The 18,878-nt window shown below is 40.5% G+C and overlaps 1 protein-coding gene across 1 annotated transcript; it reads left to right on the top strand.

The window, feature by feature from the left end:
- The first annotated feature begins 903 nt into the window (after window positions 1–903).
- Window positions 904–17,687, top strand: ZCCHC4 (zinc finger CCHC-type containing 4). The gene is made up of 13 exons (XM_063135196.1): window positions 904–1,002; window positions 4,199–4,314; window positions 4,493–4,575; window positions 6,567–6,842; window positions 8,673–8,753; window positions 9,354–9,426; window positions 12,155–12,305; window positions 12,654–12,754; window positions 14,048–14,169; window positions 14,353–14,428; window positions 15,797–15,848; window positions 16,261–16,405; window positions 17,278–17,687. The coding sequence occupies exons 1-13, from the start codon at window positions 924–926 to the stop codon at window positions 17,384–17,386; spliced, it is 1,464 nt and encodes a 487-aa protein (XP_062991266.1). The 5' UTR covers window positions 904–923; the 3' UTR covers window positions 17,387–17,687.
- The last annotated feature ends 1,191 nt before the right edge of the window (window positions 17,688–18,878 follow it).

The following is an 18,878-nucleotide window of genomic DNA, read 5'->3' as shown; positions in this document are numbered from 1 at the left end:
TTTAATTCTTAAAACACTCTGCTGAGATATATAAATGTGTTGCTGTGTGAAGTCTGTCCATGTAGCCACTGTTTTCTCTGTTGACCAGGTGAAGAGAAACTAGTCAGATGGAACAGGAATGGTTTACCTGTCTCACGGCACACTGCCAAGTGCTACCCTTCAGAGATTATTGAGCTCCCAAGTTTTGGTCTGAGCCTTGGGAGACCTTACAATCCTACAAGCCGCTATTTCTCAACCTTACGCTAGGGTTGGGCAAGTGTTTTTAAAGCATTAAATGTATTTGAACAGCAAATGTTATCTTCAATAGGAATGATAATTATGCTAATAGTTAACTAATTGTGAAACAATGAAAGTATTTTTTTAAAATGGTCATGAATGAAAATAATGTTATGTAAAACGTCTATAAATGTGAACAATTTACTGCACAATTCTTCCCTTTTGGCATTTATTCTGGAACACCAGGCTCAGCTTAAAAAGAAAAAAATAAAGCAATCATTTTTAAAGGCAGTTGGGCTAATTAGGAAACAAGCCAATTCTTCAAACACAATCTGCATTATGCAATATTTGTCAATTATGAAACAAGCTATCTTTTGCCTGGCATAACAACGCAAGGCTCACCTACAATAACTTTCAAGTAAGTATGTTTAGGATCGCAGCCTTCTTTTAATGTGGGATTCTGATTCAGCTATAATTTCCACAGGGGTCTAGCCACTGGGGCAGGACGGTTGCCGGCCGCCCCATCCCCGCTGGTACCGCCTAGGTCAGTCTTTCCCACCTGCCGCTCTGCCGATGTGTTGAACTACAATTCCCAGCATCCCTCAGCCAGCAAGGCCTACGCTCGCCATTAGCGGAATAGGAACTCCAAATAAAGCAGGAAGCTCGCGGGCGAGGAGGCCGGAACAGCGTTGCGCCGGTTGGGGAGGATGGAAAAGGCTCCGCGCTGCGGGGTGGCCGTGGTGCTTGGTCGGGACTCCCCAATCCCTGCTCCCCATTGCCCTCATGGTGAGTCAGGTCGAGCAGCGCTCTTCGTTTTTTAATCCTAGTTCTCCCACATTGGCCCCGTTCAGACAACACGCTAAACCAGCAGCGTGGTTTAGCGTGTTGTCTGAACGGGGCCATTGAGAACCAAGCCTATAATGGCCAGGTCCTGCAACTGTTCTCTCTTTCTAAACTCAGCCTTCCAACATATTAAGAACTCTGAAAGACAAGTGCTATAGAAAGCTAATATTTACATTAAGTAGGCTGACCGTATGAAAAGGAGGAGGACAGGGCTCCTGTATCTTTAACTGTTGTAATGAAAAGGGGATTTCAGCAGGTGTCCTTTGTATATATAGAGAAACCGGTGAAATTCCCTCTTCATCACCACAGTTAAAGCTGCAGGAGCTATACTAGAGTGACCAGATTTAAAAGAGGGCAGGGCACCTGCAGCTTTAACTGTGGTGATGAAGAGGGAATTTCACCAGGTTCTCCATATATACAAATGACACCTGCTTCTATGCAACTGTTAAGGATACAGGAGCCCTGTCATACTTTTCATATGGTCACCCTACATTAAGGCTTCTAGCTAAAAGGTGCAAATGACAGAAACGACAATAATAATAATAATAATAATAATAATAATAATAATAATAATAATAATAATAATAATTTCTTACCCGCCTCTCCCTTTGGATCAATGTGGGGAACAACATTAGTACAGGAATCAACACATTTTAAAAATTCTTGATTTTACATTAATCTGGGTAGGCCTGTCAGAAAAGGCTAGTCTTCAAAGCTGCCTTAAAATCACAGAGAGTTAATATTGTGAACCGCCCAGAGAGCTCTGGCTATTGGGCGGTATAGAAATGTAATAAATAAATATTATGAATCTCTGTCGGCAGGCCATTCCATAATCCAGGGGCGACAGAAGAAAAGGTCCTCTGGGATCAATGCTAAATATTCCTTCTCCACCCCCAAACCTCTCTCTGATATCAGTGGCATTTAGGAGCATAGGGGTGGCGGACGGAACAATTAATACTAATAACTATTAAAAATATAAATATTAGGCACGATTCAGCCAAAGGTATGCATTTCTAACTCCTGTTGATTCAATGGAAGAGCTCAACTGTGCAATCCCTTACATGTCTCCTCAGAAGTCAGTCCTATCGCGTTCAATGTGACTTACTTCCAGGTGAGTGGGGTACAGGATTGCACACTTACCTTTCCCATTGGAAGCAGTGGGGCTTAAAGATGTTTATCTCCTGCTGATTTGTATCCTATGACTTAATTTTATTTTAGTTGGGGGAGTTTACTTATTTTTGCTAACTTCATTTTGCAGTTTTGTGAAGTGATTGTCTTACTGTGTATTCTGTTTCATGATTTGGGGCTTACGCTCATGCAAAGCAGGGAATCTGATTTTTGTTGATGCTCCCCTACCTACTGCATCCTATCCCATACTGTTTCAAAGTGTCTCTCAACCCACAGGATCAAGTATTGGGTAGCTGCAGTGAATACAGGGGATTGCTGAAAAAAGGTGTTCATCTTGTGTGAACAGATGGACACTCTTTTAGTGCAAAGCCACCATTGGGTACAACCCATATTAAACTATATTAATTATTTAAAGAAACTACTATTCATCAAGGGAGGTAAAGCTGAGAGACCAGATATTAGCTTGGATAAATCCTGGTTTCAAATATGCATCCACTTTGTATTTTGGACTGTATTACAAGTCTGGTTTGGTTGTTGTACTGTCTTGTGTGTTTTTCATTCACTCTGATGTATTTTATTAATATTTCAAACTGTGGCATGTTTGCTTGTAACAACAGCCCATGGGTCTGTTGTGCAGACGTAAGCGAGCCTTCTGCTTGGTACTTCTGCTTCATGTCAACCGAGAAATGCCCCATTCCTGGGTTGTTTAATGTGACATCTAAACCCAGAACTCTGGGTTGTTGTGGAACAAACAGACTTTGAACTCGTGGTTTGTTGTTGGGATAAAGCTCTGGGTTGTTTGTTACTCAGCCCAGAGAAGTCAGATGTCTCATCAAACAACAAACCATGTTTGTTCCTCAACAATTCAGAGTTCTGGGTTTGGGTGTTACACCAAACAACCGAGGAATGGGGCGTTTCTGGGTTGTTTATGAAAGTGGATGCAAAGCAAATTGTAGCAAGCATGTGGAAGGTTTTACCTCGTTCTTTGGATGGTCCAGTGTCTCAATCTGCAAAACTTTATTCTAACAATAGAAAGATTTCAGAATCTGAATGGCACAGTGTGTCCACAGTTTGCACTCACTGAGAAACTCTGGTTAGCGAAAATGTAAAAAAATGCTTAAAATGCTTAAAAAAAAGGTTCCAATCTCCTCCTTGTGTCTGATCCAGAGGCTTATTCATGTTACAGTAAACCATGGTTTAGTGCAGGGGTGCAGAACCTTTTTCAGCCCAAGGGCGGGCTTCCATTGTGGAAAAGCTGTTGGGGGCCTTATCCCTGTGTTGTGTGGGGCTGAAGGCAAAAGAGGTGAGGTGGAGCTAAACTTACCAGCATATTTTAGCTTAAAGCTCTTGCTTCCAGTAACTAAGCTTTAGGAGAGGTATTTCAACCTTTTAGAATGGGGGGAAATCCACGCAAAAGTCAACAAACCACTAGGTGGTTGGAGGAGAGAAGGTGGGGGCTAGGGGAAGGAACCTCAGAGGGCCAAATTGGGACTGAATTTGACCCCTAGGCTTGAAATTCTTCACCCTTGGTTTAGTGTGATGGCCAAACACAGCCAATACATTTTATTAGGACTAAACAAAAATCTCAATGGCCTTTCTGATCTTTGGCTCCCTATATAGTATCCCTGTACGGAATTTCATTGTCCAGTATTTTATTGCAAATTGTAAATTCCCCACAAATTCAGTCTGTCTCCTCTCAGTACTATTAGTTTCCCCCCAAAAAATCTCAACAAGGTTATTAATGGATCAAATGAGAATTCGTAGCCGATTATAATTTGGATGCACTTAACAAACTTTTGACAATATTCCACCTTTGTAGTTAAGCGCTTACATTCCACTGCTTAGCCATACCGACTTCCTTTGGATTATCAATTTGAAAGTAATTTTATTATGAATCTCAGACATACTGACTTTCGCTATTTATTGCAAGATTCTATTGTCTCCCCCTTCCCCCATTTTCTGCACCGTTTGAATATACTTATTTTAAAGCTTTTTTTTTCTTTTTCTTTAGGCCCAACTCTTCTATTTGCAAAGATTCTTCAAGGGAAAGAAGGGAGAAGATTTTATGCTTGTTCTGCGTGTAGAGAAAGAAAAGACTGTAACTTTTTTCAGTGGGAAAATGAAAAGGTAAACAAAAACAATACAGGTTTTAACAGTGTGGATTCATCTGTTTAATCCCAAAAGACATGGCTGACCCCAAGTTCAGTACTTTTTAGTTGCACTTCAGTGGCAGAATTAAGAACTTGCTTAAAGCTCTTCCATGTTAGTAATATTCTTTCGGATTTATACCTTTTTTCCTTCTTAGGTGTCAGAAGCTAGACTTTCAGCACGGGAAAAATACAACCAAAGTCACCGTCCCTCTTTCTCACATGCAGACAATGTGGAAAGGTGCTGTTTCTGAACGTATGCTTATTTTTGTGTATGTTTTTAGTTAGGGATTTTGGAGTTGCCATCTTTTTTTGCCTCTGCACTTCTATTTAAATTTATTTATTATTTATTTATTTAAAACATTTCTTGGCCGCCTTTCAGAGCAGAAGCCCTCACAAGGTGGCTTACAACAGCAGAATATGTAAAACATTAAAAGCAATAATGCATAAAATTAAAACAATAAAAACAGGAGGATTGAGTTACAAATGCTGGCATGTGGACAGTTGGCCAGGAACTGAGGGCTAAGCCAAAATTTGATGGAGTTAGGGTACAATCCTATGTGTGTTGAGACAGAAAAAAAGGACTATAACTCCTAGCCTTCCCGAACAAGCACTGGTATTTTATTCTAATTTAAATACAGGAGTACAATTTGGAGGTGTAGGATTGGGGAAGGACCCCCAGGCCCTATCACTGCAGGCTTTTAAGAAGCCCCTGAAGACTAACTTGTTTTCTTTGGACTTCTCTTGATCATGTTTTATCAGATGGGTTTAGCTGCAGTTGTGTTGTAAGTTCTGTGTTATGCTGATGTTTGTTGAACATCTGGTTTTTTATTATGAATTTTGTTATATACATTTCTATGGTTATAAGCTGCCTTGTGAGGGCTCATGCTCTGAAAGGTGTTATATAAATATTTTCAACAAATAAAGAACTTATTATGCACGTGCACACACAACTTGGGACTGATTGCATGTTATTATGGTAGGGTGTCCACTTGTGGTTTTTGTTTTTTACAGTGTATGCCTAAAAGGTTATGTGTAGGTGAAACAAATATGTTTGGAAATACCTTTATTATATAGGAACTTCCTAAGAAAGTTAGGATTGGCTGCAATACCATGTCCTGTGTGTGCTCACAGTCAGAAACTCAATTTTGATGGCACACTATACACTAGACATAGAAAGGCAAAGGGTGTGCAGCTAAAAAGCAAAGAAAAATCTAAACACCAAGATTGAAATTCTATGCACAGTTGTTTGGGAGAGAGCCTTATTGCACTCAGTTGGTTTTACTTCTGTATAAATATGCATAGGATGCACATGCATTCCCATTCTATTCAAAGCAAAGATGGGTTCAAAATTCAGTCAAAAGGGTGTCCCATGGCTACATTATCTAAAAAACGTACCAGACAAACTAGCATTCAGGCTGCAGATCTGGAAGACTAATCCACAAACCAATTATTCCCACTCCTATTTTGAATTGAAGCCCGGCTGTCAATCGAACCTTTAAGATCAGCTGCTCTATTTGTTCAGCTTCTTGGGAAATAATATGTTCGAAGATGTTCCCCCTACCTGTACTTCGGTAAATGTTTTCCTGTTAAGGATAGTTGGTGGATATAGGCAATTTAGCATCATGCTTTCAGATCATGGGGGATTTCTGATGTGGCTCCCTCTCACACAGCTCCCCCAACCCTGACCCTAATGTGAGATGTGCCTTTTTATACAGGGGCCTAATCCAGCCAGAGTTCAACCTTTGAGGTTGCCTTGGTTCAAATGGGAGAGAGAAAATTATGTCATTGCCCATTGCAGTGAACGAGACCTAAGAGTGGATCTGTTGTTTTGGGGAGATGAAATGGCCAAGCTGCTGCTGCCGCTGTTTATGTGGAACAGGAGTGCAGAACTTCAGACCCGTGGACCAAATCCAGCCCTCTGGAGTTCCCCAGAAAGCCACAGCCCATTCCCTGGCTCCACTGACTTCCCCCACTCACTGATCAATTGCTGTTTTCCTGGCTTTTGTGTCGTTTCTCCCCAACTTGGTGCCCTCCAGATGTGTTGGTCTACAACTCCCATTGTTCCAGCCAGCATGACCAACACAAGCAAAAAACAGGTTGCTGCGCAAAGAGCTTACAATATAGATGGAGGGTGGGGAGACACCATGGCACATGAGGGGGAGGCAAAGGATGGAGCAAGCAAACGCAGGAACAGCAATGATAATTCTCTACTTTGTCTTCTAATACAAGGTACAAGGAGTTTGTCACCTTGCCGCTATCGGAAAGAAAGTTTTGCAGAGAATGCCAACAGCTGCTCTTACCACCGGAGTGGGGAAGACACTATGGCCATCAGGTGCTCAACAGTGTCTCTCTTGCCCAGCTAAAAAGACCTAGCCAACTCCTCAGCCCTCTGGAGAATAAGAAGACAAATGCACAATATCTGTTTACTGATAGAAGTTGTCGGTTCTTGCTGGATCTAATTGTTGCGCAGGGATTCAAAAGGGTGCTTTGTGTTGGCACCCCAAGGTAAGTCACTCAGCACCTTTGCTCCCAATATTTTTTCTTAACAAAGGGATATTGTTGGTCGCTCTCTGGGAATTTGGTTTAAAAGCTTTAGTTCAAGGCAGCTCCAAGCATGCTGGTTGGGCATGTTGGGAGTTGTATTACTTTTTTCCCTGACTAAACATGCATAGGATTGTGCAACAGGGAGTGATTTATTTCTAATATAGTTGAACTTTCATCTAAGTAAATAGCTCCATCATCTGGTTAATTAATGGAAAAAATGGGTTTTTGGGATGTTTGCCAGAAGTTGTAGCAAAATCCATTGGAAGTTTCTACATTTCATGTTGGTTGCTGGTGAAACAAAGCCTGAAAATAAAGAAAATTTCACTAATTAATTGAAGATTTCATTGGATATTTCTGAACTTGGTATATCAGATGTTAACAAAAGCTTGAATGGCTCTAGGTCTCCAAGTTTCTCTCATGTTACGTGTCCGGTTAGGGAAATTCTTTAATATGGTGCCATTTTCTAAATACTACCAAACGTATCCTTTGGTGGCGTATAGTGGATGAGCCTCCAAAGGAGGCTAGCTACAAAATAACTGACAATAAGTAGAACAAATCTAAATAATTTTATTTCCCGTCTGTCACACACACATATAAATAAGTACTTTTTGAAAAACATACAAACATATAAAATATGCACTGTAAAAGTAAGAATACATTCATATTTATCAGCATGGGGCTGACAATCATGGATGATCTAGTCAGGATAGAAACATTTCAACATTTCACAACTTGCTCAGTAATTGAAATATATACATGCAATAAATATTTGAAACCTTCAGTAAAATGATCAACACAGCCTCTATGGATTGTCCAGGAAAAGATTGTGTGATAGGGTGCATGGAAATTTCTATAGCCTCTCGATAAAATAGCAGTTAAAGAGAATGTGCAGAACAAACTCCACCGCATGAACCAGCTTGCCAGTAGCAATTGAAGGATCTCCGGTTCACTTCCTCGCATCTCCAGCTAAAATGTCTTTCTACTACCAGGTCTGGGAAGGAGTTTGGCCTGAGATCTTGGGAGAGCCACTGCTACTCAAATGAGCAATGGTCTGATTGTGTATAACAGCACTTCATGTGTTCATAGATGTGGTGGAGTGAGTTGAACAATATGAGGTGTCCTTAATATTGCAATGGCAAAACCTAGGGGTTCTCAAACATTTTCACTTATGTCCCCTTCTAGACTTCCTCTATGTTTGGGGGCACTCCCTCCCTTCCCGGTCAAATGTAAAATTTGAGATGTTCAGGTTCTTAATGTTAACAGGCAACAATTATAGTAAAGGAAAAATGCCTGTGCCTTCATATTCAGTCCATGAGGCCTCAAGGGGGAAACGGAAGCATTCTTGCATTGAGCAGGAGGTTGGACTCGATGGCCTTTTAGGCCCCTTCCAACTCTACTATTCGATGATTCTATGAAGCTTGACAAGTTTTAAGTCCCCATATGTTTTGTTGCAGACCTTGGGGAAATAGTTTGTTAATTCTTCCAGGAATTGAAACCTTCATAACTTCAGCCTTGTCCTTGAGAGTTCTAAAGGTGGCTTAGCCCATGAAGAATTTCCTGACAGAGATCACCTCAGTATAGCAAATTGTATGTACCGTGTGTATGCTGACTCTTGTACATTCATTATTTAGAGGTGATACTATGTATGAAACTTGTCATGGGGCCCATGGCTTTAATCTGAAAACAGTTTTGGTTTGGTTTTGTATTAAAAAGCGTATTCTGTACGTTCACTAGCCATTGTCTGATGTTTGTTTATTGTATGTTTAAATAGGTTCATGTTTATTTTTTAAGGCTTCACGAGTTGATCAAATCCCAAGCATCAAATGAACAGAAGATCTCCGTTAAGAGCCTCTTGTTAGATATTGATTTCAGGTAGGTTTTATTAAATGTTTGATGCTCTCTTCATTAAGATTTCTCATATTAAAAACTACTTCATTTCCAAGCTTCCTCAGTGTATGGTCAATATGTGTGATACTCTGTGCTGTGTAGTTGAAAAATCGATACTGTTTTTTTTTTTTTTTAACATTCATTGCTTCTTATCCTAACTCTTTTTCTAGCTAATCAGGAATTTAAGTAACTTGATTAGTGTATTGCCTTTGTGGCCATGATGTTTCTGACACCTGCTAACCAAGCTGGTGTGATGGCATGGAATGTTATTGAATATTCTTTTATTCAGGCAACGTGGTGGCCACAATGTCAGTGAGAGTAGGGAGATGGTCAGTTTGGTTGGAATTGAAATGTGACTCTGTCCTTAGGAACAGGAATAGCTTTGTGGGGCAGACTAAGGAGTGGAAGACGTCCCTGAAGGTAGGGACAGTGGCTGAAGGAAGGGTGCAGAGTAGAGAGGGCTCTGAGGAAAAGAATAGGTGGTAGATAAAATAAAAAGCCAAAGAACAAAGGGAGCTGTGGTATGCCACACATTTGGCTGCACACTACTCCTTTTTTAATATAATGAAAATAATTACTTTACAGGTATTCCCAGTTTTATACAGAAGAAGACTTCTGCCACTATAACATGTTTAACCATTACTTCTTTGCTGGAGAGGTAAGGAAAATTTTACAGAACATATATATTGAAATAAATGTTGGGAGCTGGTGATTTAAAAAGTGTAACTGTGCTCTTGCTTGTGGAGATTCTAGAAGGCTTGCATAGGCAAAATAGTGAACTTTCATTTCAGTTTATGTCCCGCCTTATCTCAGGGTGGCTAAATGAAACATAATAAAAATAATATATCAAATAAAATGCCTCTATAAAACAGAAAATCAAGTTGTTCCACAGAAGAGGGCTACAATGTACGTTACGTATGCAAGTACATAATGACACATGAATAGAATGCACAAGGATGTCATACATTTAAATGTACTCCTTTACAATCATTTTTCACTTTTTCTGAGTTCACAATTCTGCAGGGTCCAGTAAAAAATCAGAAGTTCCAGTTTGCGTTACTATTTATTCACGTATTTATTTGTGGCATTTGTATACCGCTGAACATAATAAAATCTCTCAGCGGTTCACAGTAAAAAAATTCAACATTAAGAACACAACAGTAAGATATTACTGTAGGTTAGGTTGGCAGCTCCGCCCTGCCAGGGAGAAGGGGAGGTGTCTGCAGAGGAAGCTGCTAAGTGATTCAGTCCTGCTTACTTCTGAGGCTTTCCTTCCTCTGAGTAGACACGTGGAGGCTTGTCCTGCTTACTTTTGAGTTGGCTTAAGATGAGTAGGGATCACATTTAGGGCCCACCTACTTTGCCTTTGACCCTGCTCAGAACTTTCCTGGGACCTCTAATCCCACCAAGACATTTCCTAGTTTGGAATTTCAGCCCTTGGAATGAAAAGAAGAAACAGTTCCCCACCCTGATCTAGAGAGATCAGATAGCTTTCCCTGGGTATAAAGGAGTCTTTACAAAAATTCTGAAGGCAGTGCTTCACACATGAGCCTCCTATGGCGTTTCATTTTTAAGAAATAAATGTGCAAATCAGTGTGTGAAAGAAATAAAGAGAATTGTGAAACATCTTTTTACTTTTCTCAGTCACTTTTTGATCAGATGTTCAAAATCAGCCCATTGAAATTGAGATGTAATACATTTGGGGATTCTTTTGGTTCCCTTACAGTGTTTGTAGCTCTTCTAGGAACTATTCCCATCACAATTCCAAGTGTTCCTATGTATCCCTGAGGAGGAGGAGAAGACGCATTGTTGTTGTTCCTTTATGAGAATGCTGAAGACCTTAGCATTCCAGAGAGTAATCAGTTAAGGGCATGTTTAGATAGAAAGAAGTCCTACAATTCCCAGCTTCTCTCGTGCCAGCCATCCTTGCTAGGGCATGCTGGCAATTCTAAGACTTTCTACTGTCTAAATATCCATAGCATTGCACCCTAAGTCTCTCATGTGGAATGAATGATTGAAGGCCAGAGTCCTAAATTGTGCACTGTAGCTACAGATGTAATTTTCACTGAAACGGATTTTTTTTTTAAAAAAGGAGAAGAGTTACATTCAGGACCAAAAGGACTAGAAATTTACTTTTCCCATTTTTAAGTAAAAGCTAATCATTCCAAGCTCTTTTCCTAAATAATGAGCTTCCCAAATGGAAAAAGTAAATTTCTAGCCTTTGTACTTGTATTTATAACCTATTAAAATTATTTAATGAAAACATAAATTGATCTACATTGTTGCTGTTTCTCATTGATATAATTACCTTCCTGGGGTCCCTTTTAGGCCTCTTGCTGTTGAAACATTTCAGGCTATGGAACCTTGTACTGAGTTTCTCTCTTGCTTAGAGAGGCCTAGTCTACCCCTACAGTAGAATGAGGTAAAGATAGTTTTTTTTTAATGCTCTTCCACGTTAAAACAAAAAACAAAAGCTCCCTGCAAATAAAAAACAAACTATAGTCTGCATCCCCTACTCGGTGACCAGCATGGCTTCTTAATGCTGGCCACTACGTTGTGTAGGCTTATTTACAGGACTGCTTGTACCACTTCATTTGGCTGCCTGAATGATCCAGATTGAAACTCTACTGATTGACGGGACACATAGTATTCCTCAGAAGCATGAAGTCTTGCTGTCAAATGTGATAGGATCTTTGTTGATTAAAATCCAGACACGTTTCGCAATTGTCAAATGCCTTTTCAGGTTACTTCTAGAAGTTTTAGATTTAAAATAAATTTAAATGACTCAAAATGCTTTTTGGATCCAGCTTCGCTTGCTCCAGCTTTCGTCTGGGGCAGCTGGGGCTTGTGGAGAATTGCGCATCACCAAAAAGGAGGAAGTGCATTGTGGGGGGAAAAGAGGGCCAGATTTGCATACAATTTGCATCAGTTAATTTATATGTATGGATGCAGATTGAGAAGTGATTACCATAATTTAAAAAGAAATACAGTTGATCTCACCATAGTGGTGAAGAGTGTGACAGATGACCTGTGTGCCTGCACAGACTTTTGTCTGATGATGGCAACTTCAAGGCCTCTGCTCACCCTCTTATGGTTCTTTACCTTTAAACTGGACTTGGATTGGACAGACCTTCCAATAAAGGATGCTTTCAAGTAGAGGACTGTCCTCTATAAAGTAGGACACTGGCCACCTTCCTTCTGTTCCTTAAACAGCAGCCAACTGCTTTTGAACTGAGAGGATTTTCCGAAACAACATGATGTGGTTCTTTAAAAATAATAATAATCAAAATTCCCATTGCGCATTTCTGACCCCAGCGTGTGATTATAATAGTGATTGGCTCTCACAAAGTAAGTTTGAAATGTAAGTTGACCCTGATCTCTTGCAGGCAGCTTATGAAATATGTCAGAAATTCTTGCAACAAGATGAAGGCAAAGATGTCGTCATGGTGGCTGATCCTCCGTTTGGAGGCTTGGTTGAAGCATTGGCTTTTAGTTTCAAAAAGCTGGTTGCAATGTGGAGGCAAACTGGAGGTGAAGGTAACTATTTCTGATGTGGTTGAGGGAGCAAGTGGGGGGGGTCGATATTTTAAAATAATTGTTTGATTTGAGGAAATGACTGCAACTTTTGTGACTATATTCTGATTTCAGTTGAATATTTGGCATTATGTACAGCGGGCTCAAGCTTTAATTTGCAGGCTTATCAATTAAAGCATTTGTTGAAGGTCAGAGGGGTAATGGCCGCTACAAAGGTGTTTGCAAGGGAAACTGGTTTGTGTGCTGTTGAGCTACTTGTAAAAAGAATTATTATCCGTTCCCTTTTACATTTGTAAAAGTGCATATACATTTCTTTTGTAAAAGTGCATATACATTTCTTTTGCTTACTAGATCCTGACAGCAATACGTTACCTATACTTTGGATATTTCCATACTTCTTTGAGTCACGCATTCTTGAATTTTTCCCAAATTTCTGTATGTTGGATTATCAGGTATGGGCAAAAATAATTGGTAGCTTTGTGAATGAAAAAACATGCTTTGCTATGAATGTTTGGGTGCTTACTTGTTTGCGATTTCAATGCCGCCGGTATTCAGAAACGCCCAGTCTTTAGTTTGATAGGTTGCTCTGACTATTTCTAGCCATAGAATCATCTACTTCAGTGTTTATTTTCTCTCTGGCAATTAAATTTCTCTAAGGAAGGTCTGAGTGCTACTCAGAATGCTTTAAGTTTCCTTTGTACTCGATAAATCTTACCTTTGCGTTTGTACATCCACCACCTTTTCTTTTTGAATATATGGGTACTATTTGTTGAACCATTCTAAATGAAGCAATTTGACCTCATGAGAAGAATTTATCCACCAAGTTTTCCCTACGTAAATTCTCATAGGCTGCAGCTCCAAGCCCATCACGCTCCGTCATTAGTGTTGGGTAGCATTGATGTTCAGAGGAAAAACTCTTGGCCTGGATTTGGCAGTAATCTAGTCACCTGCCGGACAGTTCATGACAAGTTGTGCCTTGGCCAGAGGTGAGCCCCACCCTGCAGTCTCAATTGGCACAGCGCACACCAAAGTTTACCATTTTGGTAATAACAAAGACTTGATGCAACAACATTAATTATGTTTACATTAATTATGTTACATTAATTCTAGAGGTGTTTTTCAAGTGATCCAAGAGTCTATAGTACTAGGAATGGGAGTGAATCCCACTCATAGATTGAAACATGAAAATATCAGCCCTGATCCATTGGGCAAAAACTGCATTGGGTAAAACAAAAATCTTATCTAGAGTTCGCTGACTAAAATGAATGGGATTTCAGTTAGTCATGGCTAACTTGCCCCATTCATTTTAGTGGGTCTACTCTAAGTAAGACTTACATTGGATTTGACCCACTGTGTGTAAAACCTACAGAGCATGTGCACACCTCTCTATTATCCCTGGGGATATTTTTGAGTTTACTGAAGTATGAATGTCTAAAAATTATAGGTATAGATAGAGAATAGATGGGAAATTTACATGAGGCTTTCTTTTAATAATTATTACTGGTTGTAACTCTTGGATTTTATTATAGTTGAGTCTCTCTGTTTTATAATTTGACTCCACACACACATACACACACACCAGCTTCCATTTTAATTTGTCCCAGACACCTGTTAGGCGGGGGGTACAATTCATAAATGTATTAAATAAATAAAATAATACTGATGTGGAATTTTGTTTATAGAAGTCTTTCAAAAGTCTATTTAAAAGTCTTTCATTGCATTTCTGCCCTGGCTTTATTTCCTAGGTGGACTATGACAATCATGCCCTCTATAAGCATGGGAAGACCGGTCGCAAACAGTCTCCCGTCCGTATGTTTACCAACCTTTCACCACAATTAATAGCGCTTCCTGTAGAAGAAGGATACAGGTAAGGTTTTTATTCAGCTGAGTAGAGTTTTTTAAAAATAAATTACATTTTAAAGTAATACTTTTTTTAAAAAAGCATTGATGTGGCTCACTGAGACATCAGTTTATTCAGTTTTAGCCATGCACCGTGAAACAACCCTTGAGGTAGGCTAATCGTTTTGACTGTTTTTTCCCTGTCTGCCAGGTTTTGCCCTGTCTGCCAGCGCTACGTCAGCTTAGACAACCAACACTGTGAAGCCTGCAATTCATGTACATCCAAAGTAAGTGAGTTCGAGAAGAATTTTAGCAGGAGTTTGCCCTTTCAATTTGAATCTAGTACAAATAACTTCAGATGTAAATAAATGCAGTCAGAATTAGGGGGTGGCGTGGAGAGGCGGGGGAAATTGGAGGGATTGGGAGTGGGAAGGTGGGGAACCTCAGATAGGAAGCTAAGGCTGCAGTCCCCGAGCCCACTTTGGGAGTCAGTCTCATTGAAATCAGTGGGACAGAGTAAACCTGGATAGGTTTGTCGTTGCTGTATCTACAGCACTGCCTTCAACTAGATTCTGCAGGAAATGACCAAGAAATAAGGAGGAAACTTGAAGCATTACAGCAGAGATGGGATCGTGAGGAATGGGTGGGAGGCTGCAACCCTCTTGTTCTCCCTCACCATCCCACCTCCAAACATCAGTAGTCGTTTGTGTAAATGTGGTAAGCCCTGGCTTCCATGATGGTTGCAGAGGCTGGTGTACATATGAGGGCAAGAAAGGGGTTGGGAGACTGATTGGCCCTCTTCATTTTATTTAGTGAAAAGTCTAGCGCAGGAGTGGACAACGTGTGGCCCTCCAGATGTTCTGGCCTACAACTCCATGATCCCTCTGCATTGGCTATGCTGGCCCTGGGGCTGATGGCAGTTGTAGGCCAAGACATCTGGAGGGCCACACATTTCTCACCCTGGTCTAGAGGCTCTATACCGTTGGTAGAAACCCTGAAGCCTGTGGCTTATGTATTTGCCCCCCCCCCCCCCCAATACTCAAGACTAGCCACACTGGAGGCAGGGTTCACAGGTAGACATGCGTTCTTTTGAAAGAAACAAATGATCCAATTTTTGTCCTTGTTGTGTTGTATGCCAGCCTTTCCCCAACCTGCTACCCTCCAGATATTTTGGACTTACATTAACATCAGCACCAGCCAGAACAGCCAATAGGAATCCTGGGATTTGGGGCCCAAAACGTCTGGAGAGCACCAGGTTGGGGAAGGCTGTTGTATGCTGTAGTATAGTATTTTTTTATATGACTGCAAGAGAAGAGAAATGTGCTCACTTTGAGCTTGCACACTTATTCCTATAAGAGGAGTTCATTGGAAAGGCAAAACGATTTCTTCAATCAAGTAAGGAATTCTAGTAAGCCTTTCCCCAACCTGGTAGCTTCCAGATGTTTTGGACTACAACTCCTAGCATTCCTGATCATTGGCCGTGCTGGTCCAAGCTGATGAGAGTTGAAGTCAAAAACATCTGGAGGGCTCCACGTTGGGGAAGTCTAATAGAGGCTCTAGCAATATATGCAAGGAAAATAGAAACTAGATAGCTAATGACACCTCAAATAATTTCATTTTAAAATCTTGACACTACTTAATTTTTTTTCAAATAGGATGGGAGACGGTGGACACATTGTTATCTGTGCAAAAAATGCGTAAAACCCTGTAAGTATTTTTATTCACATTTTTACTATGCAATTTGCAATCAGGGCTGATCCACGTCCAAGTGCTATTAAAATGTTAAGTCTCCATATTTCAGTATTTGGCAAGACAAGCCAGCTTTCATACCAGTCTCAAAGCAAGCAACTATTATGAGACACCTTGATTTCATGTGTGTCACGCAGCTATTTTTGCCCATTGTTTTCCAGGCTGGCTGGAGACCAGAAGCCCTCCTTTTAGGGCCTAGGGATACACTGTAACATTTTGTTCCAGGTCTCACATGTAAAACATAATGTTTTTTAGAAATGTCTTTTGAAATGGTCTCACTAGTGTTTGGAATTCTGTCCATATAGAACAATTTATACACTGTCAGTGTTGCCCTTTTCAGAATTCTAAATTGCCAATTTTATCTTTGCAGCATGGATTCACTGCAGCGTTTGCGATCGCTGTGCTCTTCCTAGTCACTCCTGTAAGGACACTGATGCGGGATGCTTTATTTGTGGAGCAAGAGACCATAAACGCAACACTTGCCCTAATCTGCACGTGGCTAAGAGAAGTTACCATTGAGTTTGCCACGTGAACACATTTGTTTGCTTATCTCACAAGAACGAGCAGTTTGGCATCCTTTTCATGAAAAACAGAGGCTGGGTTTTCTAAATGGGGCGCAGGACCTCCTAAAGCATCAGGATGCTATAAACTTTTCAGGCCTTTTTCCACTTCCGAAGTGAAATAGCATATTCGTTTTTTGTAGATAAGAATCACAAAGTATTAGAAGATTTGCAGTTATTTGCTGCAGATATGAAAAGGAGGAGGAGAACCACCACATTGCAAAAGCTGTTGTGCTTGTTTTGATTTTTATATAGCATATTTTTATTAAAGTCCACAGTGATTAGTTAAATATGTGTTATCCAGTAACAATTCACATTTACATGTGTACATTTACACATGTACACATGTTACATGTGTTTGGAACACGATGCAGAATTTTAGTTATTAATGTGCATATAATGCAATACAATTATCAAGATCCATTTTGCAAAAGAACAACACATATCTGTGTTCGATGCATATCTGCCCTAAATATGTAATGTCAGCATGCATATGAAAATACACAATAATACGTAATAATAATGATGGAATATGATGGGACAGGTTCCACACAACTCTTAACAGGCAAGGGAAGGTGAAAACTCTTCCCTGTAGCTGATATGGCTATAAAAGTGCATGTGCTATACTACTGCTATCATTTGTGTTACTGCAGCAATTCTGCCTTCAAAGTGCTTTCAGAATCACACAATGATAGTGTTATCAGCTTTTAGAAAGAGTGTGCATTTCTATAAAGATTCTAGATCTGTTAACTATTTAGTAGAATTCATATTTCCAGTTTCCTAGATTAGAGAAAGCAGCAATTGGTATTATTTCTCTTGATTTGCAGAGGTGCCCAAAAGGCAAGGCAAAAGAAGAACAAGGCAAAAGCGAAAGTTATGAAGAAAACTGGTGGAAAGAAGGCAAGAACTTCAAGACAAAGAAAGAGCAAGAAATAGAAAAGTGCACCCAATTTCAGTGTTCGCAGCGTTCCTCCATCCACAGTTTGCCGGATATTCATCTGGGTATTGACAATTGGACTGAATGGCAACATTGAATAGTAAATGAAAATGTCACAAATTTAGGTTCAACAAAACAGGCTAGCCAAACTCCTGCTGAACATATGTGAAAAGCCAGCCAATATTATAAACTCTTCAATATAATGCAGACATGCTTTGAAGAATGCAAAACCAATGGGATTTATTTTATAAATGTTAATATATTTTTTGTAAAAAGAAAAAAGAACTGACTCGCTAATGAGTTCACAATGTTTCATTGTCTGTTGGGGGACTTCAAAAACTGTGTCCATGTCTTCCTAAAAAGCAGTCGGTAAGGCACGGGCTGAGCATAAAGAACTGCATGGAAAGGACCCACTAGTTAAACCAATCTGTAATGTCCCCGGCTAAACCAGATCTTACAGCATAGGTCTGCTGCACATCTGGAGTGTTGATAGCCCATTCAGTGGGAACAGCAGGCTGGACTTCAGGGAACAACTGGTGGAAATCGGGAGACGCACTGCACTTGGTTGGTGTATAAAAACAGCTTCCTTGGAAGGCAGGCTTGAAAGGAAGTCCTTAATCTCTATCAGCTGGAGCAAGAACTTTCCGTCTCCCCAGACCTCTTAGGAAGTTGTTCACAAGGGCCAAGTGAGTGTGTGGCATCAGCCGAGAAGCTTATTTTCTGCAGGCAGTACATACCTTGGAGCTAAACATGCTGGAAAGGGCTAAAGTGCTCTGTATTTCATGGAGACAACGTTACATTTCACCTAGATCGCACCATTTATAACAGTGGGAGGGGCCCTCCTTCAAGCACCTTTCACCAGTGGTGGTGCAAATTCTCCCATCCTCAGCAACTACTGTGGATGTGACCACTTTGGTCACTGTCCACTTGCCCTGTTGCTCACTTTGAGTACCCCCTTGGAGCAAGCCAGAGGGTATGCTCTCCAAAGAGATGTGTTGACTGTCCAAAGCGGTTGTGCAGCTCTGCACCCAATCCCAAATGCCTGACTCTGGCTAAACAGAGGTCTAGGCAGCTGCTCTGGAGGAAAGGTGTCCTGGGAGATGGCCTGCCGCACAGGTGTTCTGGGACCCCTCTCCAACCAAGCAATGTTCAAGTTTCTTACTATGAATTTGGAACTACAACATGATGAATGAGAGAAAAACATTAAATTCACTGCTCCGTGGAGATTTCCGACACCAGATGTGCTGCAAGACATCTGGGGTTGCTTTGGAACCTGAGATGTTTGGTGGCGATAAAACAGGCTGGGTGGCATGGTGGTGCAGTTGAAAAAGAAATCGCAAGTGGAAGGATTAAACACTCTTCCAACATAACACTTTGCTTCAAACTGCATCCTCCCAACAAGATGCGGGGGTTAAGTTTGGGAGCTCAGTTGTCTAACTTGATATTCTATGTAAGTCCCTGTGAGCACACGTTAGGTGAGAAGAGGCACTT

Source organism: Elgaria multicarinata, chromosome 10 (genome assembly GCF_023053635.1).
Source record: "Elgaria multicarinata webbii isolate HBS135686 ecotype San Diego chromosome 10, rElgMul1.1.pri, whole genome shotgun sequence".
Lineage (NCBI taxonomy): Eukaryota > Metazoa > Chordata > Lepidosauria > Squamata > Anguidae > Elgaria > Elgaria multicarinata.
The sequence above is the reverse complement of the archived record's forward strand: the minus strand, read 5'-3'. Positions and strand labels throughout refer to the sequence as shown.